General features: G+C 42.9%; 1 protein-coding gene across 1 annotated transcript; it reads left to right on the forward strand.

The window, feature by feature from the left end:
• Positions 1–1,897: 1,897 nt before the first annotated feature.
• Positions 1,898–3,171, forward strand: LOC129773660 (zinc carboxypeptidase A 1-like). Its single transcript, XM_055777303.1, has one exon. It carries the CDS (start codon positions 1,898–1,900, stop codon positions 3,062–3,064), a length of 1,167 nt encoding a protein of 388 aa, XP_055633278.1. The 3' UTR covers positions 3,065–3,171.
• Positions 3,172–5,264: the final 2,093 nt, after the last annotated feature.

Consider the following 5,264-nt stretch of genomic DNA (forward strand, 5'->3'; position numbering starts at 1 on the left):
TTATCCTACAGATTTCTCATCCGTTGCAAGATCATGAATCCATTGGTGATTAATAACTTCGAAAATCTACTCCAACTGACTCCTCAGTCAAGTTTTATGTCTTTATACCATGAGTACCTTACCCACGACGTGCACCATCCACCAGGCATCTCCAACCAAGTTTGCTTCCCTTACTTCTGCAATTCCTCTGTCATTTTTGATCTGTCCATGCGACAAAAAATCCATGGAATCCCAGATCACCTACGCTCCGATTCTATTCCGCCGATATTTTCGGCAGAATATGGGAAAGCTGGATCTGATAAAATGTTCTTTACTGACGGTTCATTCATAAACGGGTCCACTGGCTTCGGCATCTTCAATGAAAATTCCAGTGCCTCTTTCAAAATCAAAGATCCTTGTTCCGTGTATGTCGCTGAACTGGGTGCGATATATTACGCATTAGGGATCATTGAAACATTGCCCATCGATCACTATTTTATTTTCTCAGACAGTCTCAGCTCAATAGAGGCAATCCGCTCAATGAAAGTTGATAAATGCTCATCTTATTTCCTAACAAGAATAAGACAACTATTGAGTGTTTTGGTCGAAAAATTATTCAAGATTACCTTAGCATGGGTTCCCTCTCATTGCTCGATTCCGGGGAATGAGAAAGCGGACTCGCTAGCTAAGGTGGGCGCTTTAGAAGGCACACTTTTTGAAAGGCAAATTGCTTATAATGAATTTTTCCACATTCCTCGTCAGTATACGCTCGTAAGTTGGCAGCGCATGTGGAGTGGTGATGAGTTCGGTCGTTGGTTACACACGATTATCCCTAAGGTTTCGACGAGTGCATGGTTCAAGGGATTGAATGTAGGTCGTGATTTCATTCGCGTGATATCTCGGCTTATGTCCAATCACTACAACCTAAACGCGCATCTTTATCGCATTGGGCTCGCAGCAAACAATCTTTGTGATTGTGGCGATGGCTACCACGACATCGAGCATGTTGTCTGGTCGTGTATCCGGTTCCATGCTGCTCGCTCTCAGCTCTCTAGAGCACTGAGAGCACAAGGCAGACAATCGGATATCCTCGTCCGGGATATCTTAGGTAGCCGTGATCCTGATCTTCTGCTCCATCTATACCTGTTCCTCAGAAACGCCGATGTCAACGTTTAATGATGTTTCCTTCGTTGTGTCCCCGTTTCATATCCCTCCTATCCGATCGATAAACTTTTACTTAGTCGCGGCAATACATACACACACTCTTTACAGATACACGGGTCATTCAACTGATCATTAAACAAGAGCCAAAGGTTGTACCGCTCATGACAACTCTACACGAGCTGATGATTGCGCCGCCTAGTGACCATTCTATCCTGGATTCCTCGAGTCGAGAAAGACGCACCACGCTAGATATGAGGTACAAACTAGGGGGGCGTTGCTGATTAATGGTCAGCTGCATCCCATTAGGAAGTATCCCGTGTCGGGCACACGTACAGAGCATCGAAGACTGCAACATACCAATTATGAGAACACTTGTAATACTAACCTCGAGCCAACCGCGAGTAATCGGTTACATATTACTAACATAGTTGTAAGACAAAAATTATCAAAATATTGGACTCCCGGCCCCGTCAGGCTAACGCCACATGTGCCTTAATAAAATATATATTTTGGGAAAAAAAATGCGAAAAACAGAACATGTGCAAAATTAGAACGGGATTGATAAACTTTTGTGACATACTGTAACTGGAATGTAAATTTGCACACAAATCACAAATTCAACAACAAACTATCCTCGAGTTAATTTCAGATCTTGACCCTATCGAACAACGGATATAATAAATATTTATCAATAAAAACAACAAAAATGCAACCGGTTCATGTCTGATTATGCGCACCTAATGGGACATTTAAAATGCAAATAAGCAAACTCTTCAACACTGTTAGTCAACCTATGGGAACTGCACACTGTTATATCTTCTTAGAAAAGGGCTTAAAAGTTGGCGATGGATCCAACATTGTTGTCGCTCCTCATAAGCTAGCTGATTTCACCGAAATGTTGGAGGTCGAAGGAATTAAAGCTGAAATCCTCGACACGAATCTGCAACGTTCAATTGATCAGGAAAAATATCGAATGAAATCGAAAGGTGCCAAGAGAATTTTCGACTGGAGCGAATATCACGAATTGGAAGAAATTCATAGTTGGTTAGATAAGTTGGCTCTAAATTATGAACAAGTTGAAGTAGTTGAAGGAGGACATTCATATGAGAATCGTACAATCAAAGGAGTCAAAGTATCCTATAAAAGTGGCAATCCAGGCATCTTTCTGGAAGGAGGAATACACGCTCGTGAATGGATCTCCCCGGCAACAGTGACATATATTCTGAATGAACTACTTACCAGTCAAGATCCCAAAGTTAGAAATATTTCCGAGAATTACGATTGGTACATCTTCCCGAACGTTAACCCAGATGGTTATGTATATACTCACAAAAAGAACCGTTTGTGGCGTAAAACTCGAACTCCATATTCGGGAGCGTGTTTCGGAGCTGACGCTAACCGGAATTGGGATTTCCACTGGGCCGAGCAAGGGACCAGTGATCGTTGCAACACAGAAACCTTTGGAGGTCCGCATGCATTTTCGGAAGTGGAAACAAAGAGTTTATCGCAGTACATTGAATCTTTGAAAGGAAAAATACAGGCATATATTGCCTTCCATTCATACTCCCAGGTTCTTCTGTACCCTTACGGACATACTATTGAACATACCCCAAATCACGACGATTTGACTGACATCGCAAATGCAACTGTCACAGCACTGGCGAAACGATATGGAACCATATATTACTATGGAAATATATACGATATTATGTATCCAACGAGTGGAGCGAGTATTGAATGGGTTTATGAGTCTCTGGGAGTAAAGATAGCATACGTTTATGAACTGCGCCCAAGCCCAAGTCCGTGGAACTCGGGTTTTATTCTACCGCCAGAAGAGATTGTCCCGACTGGAGAGGAGACACTTGACTCGCTCGTTACGCTGGTGGAAGAGTCGGCCAAGAGGAAATACTTTGAGCTTTAGTATATTTTTCACTATAAACCACATTTGTTAAATCAGAGGATAAGATTATTATAAAATAAATATTAAAAGACCACTTGAAATAAAGTTGTAATCATGTTGACACCTCATCATTATACTTCCAAATGTGCACGGTTGACGTAAGCGTCAACATGACCAAAATCCACTTTTCTACTGCTTTTTTTGTGACATGACACTTTTTATTTATTTATTCACTTATTTACAACACTCAACAGGTTGAATAATAACCCTAATGATCCAAAGTTCTAAGAACTATCCTGAACTAAGTTGCTAAAGGTTATGGATAAGGCGGCTTTCTATTACCCCTCTCGTAACATTGAAGTCGATGAGGTCGATATGTTGATTGAATACTCGCCCCATGCTTGCAACGGGCTCATGGTAAGCATATTTAGTGCGCGTTGCAGAGATACGAATTAAAAGATGATTGCGTAAATTTCTTCTTCTAATGGTAAAGATGTTTTTTTTTTATCCAAAATATATATTTTTATTAAGGCTCATATGGCGTCAACCTAACGGGGCCGAGAGTTCAATATTTTGACAATGTTTGCTCACAACTATGTTAGTAATATGTAACCGATTACTTGTGGTTGGCTCAAGGTTAAAGGGTGTGTCACATCAAATTGCATCACGGAAAAAACGCTGTAGAAATTTAATTTTTAGGAATTATATCTTCAGCTTTCGCTTATAATCAGATAAGAATGTATAGATCACGTTGGCCATGCTTCACTGTCAATTTTTCGTAAATTTGGAAAAATGTCGTCGAACGAAAAAGAGCGTCGTGAATTAATCCTGTGCACTCATTTCTAGAATCCGGAGTTGTCACATCGGGACATCGGTAAGATGCTGGGAATCGTCCAATCCACGGTCAGCAGAGTACTAAAACGATACTTCGAGAACCTAACCATCGACCGGAAGGTGAAGAACGGCAAAAATGGATGCTCCGTCAGTGAAAAAGATCACAAGCGCGTAGTTAAGCAGTTTAGACGTGATCCGAGAAGTTCGGTCCGGGATGTCGCCAATAAGCTGAATTTGTCAAGTTCATTCGTCCAACGGACCAAGCAGCGGGAGGGCCTGCGTACATACAAGGTTCAGAAGGCTCCTAACCGCGACGAAAGGCAAAACATGGTGGGGAAGACGCGAGCCCGGAACCTGTACATCGAAATGCTGACGAAGCCGCATTGCCTGGTAATGGACGACGAAACCTACGTCAAAGCGGACTTTCATCAGCTGCCGGGCCTGTTGTTCTTCTCCGCAGAGGACAAATTCAGCGTTCCGGAGGAGATTCCCAAGCAGAAACTATCCAAGTTTGCCAAAAAGTACATGGTGTGGCAAGCGATCTGCTCTTGCGGAAAGCGGAGCGCCCCCTTCGTGATGACCGGCACGGTAAACGGGCAAGTTTACCTTAAGGAGTGCCTACAGAAGCGCTTACTACCACTATTGAAGCAGCACGAAGGCCCGACCATCTTCTGGCTGGATCTCGCTTCGTGCCACTATTCAAAGGACGTGTTGGAGTGGTACGAAGCCAACGGGGTCACCTTCGTGCCAAAGGAAATGAACCCGCCCAACGCGCCGGAGCTTCGCCCAATAGAGAAATATTGGGCGATTATGAAGCAGGCCCTCCGGAAGAACCCAAAAGTTGTCAAATCGGAGACGAACTTCAAGAGAAAATGGATTTCTGTTCAAAAAAACTACAACCTGACATTGTAAAGAACCTTATGGACGGGGTAAAGAGGAAGGTGCGAGCATACGGGCTTGGGCTCGAAGTATGAATAAAAAGAAAATGCCAAAAGTTGTTTAATAGTTTTTATTTTACTGTCTAAAATTTTCAAAAGGATCGGTCTACTGGGCGAATTTCTACAGCGTTTTTTCCGTGATGCAATTTGATGTGACACACCCTTTAGTATTACAAGTGTTCTCAAAATTGGGATGTTGCAGTCTTCAGTGCTCTGTACGTGTGCCCGACATGGGATACTTCCTATTGGGATGCAGATGACCGTTAATCAGCAACGCCCCCTAGTCTGCACCCCATATCTAGCGTGGTACGTCTTCTCGACTCGAGGAATCCAGGATAGAATGATCACTAGCTGGCGCAATCATCAACTCGTGTAGAGTTGTCATGAGCGGTACAACCTTTGGCTCTTGTTGAATCATCAGTGGACTGCACAACCTTCGGCCTGTGTAT

Source organism: Toxorhynchites rutilus, chromosome 3 (assembly GCF_029784135.1).
Source record: "Toxorhynchites rutilus septentrionalis strain SRP chromosome 3, ASM2978413v1, whole genome shotgun sequence".
NCBI classification, from domain to species: domain Eukaryota; kingdom Metazoa; phylum Arthropoda; class Insecta; order Diptera; family Culicidae; genus Toxorhynchites; species Toxorhynchites rutilus.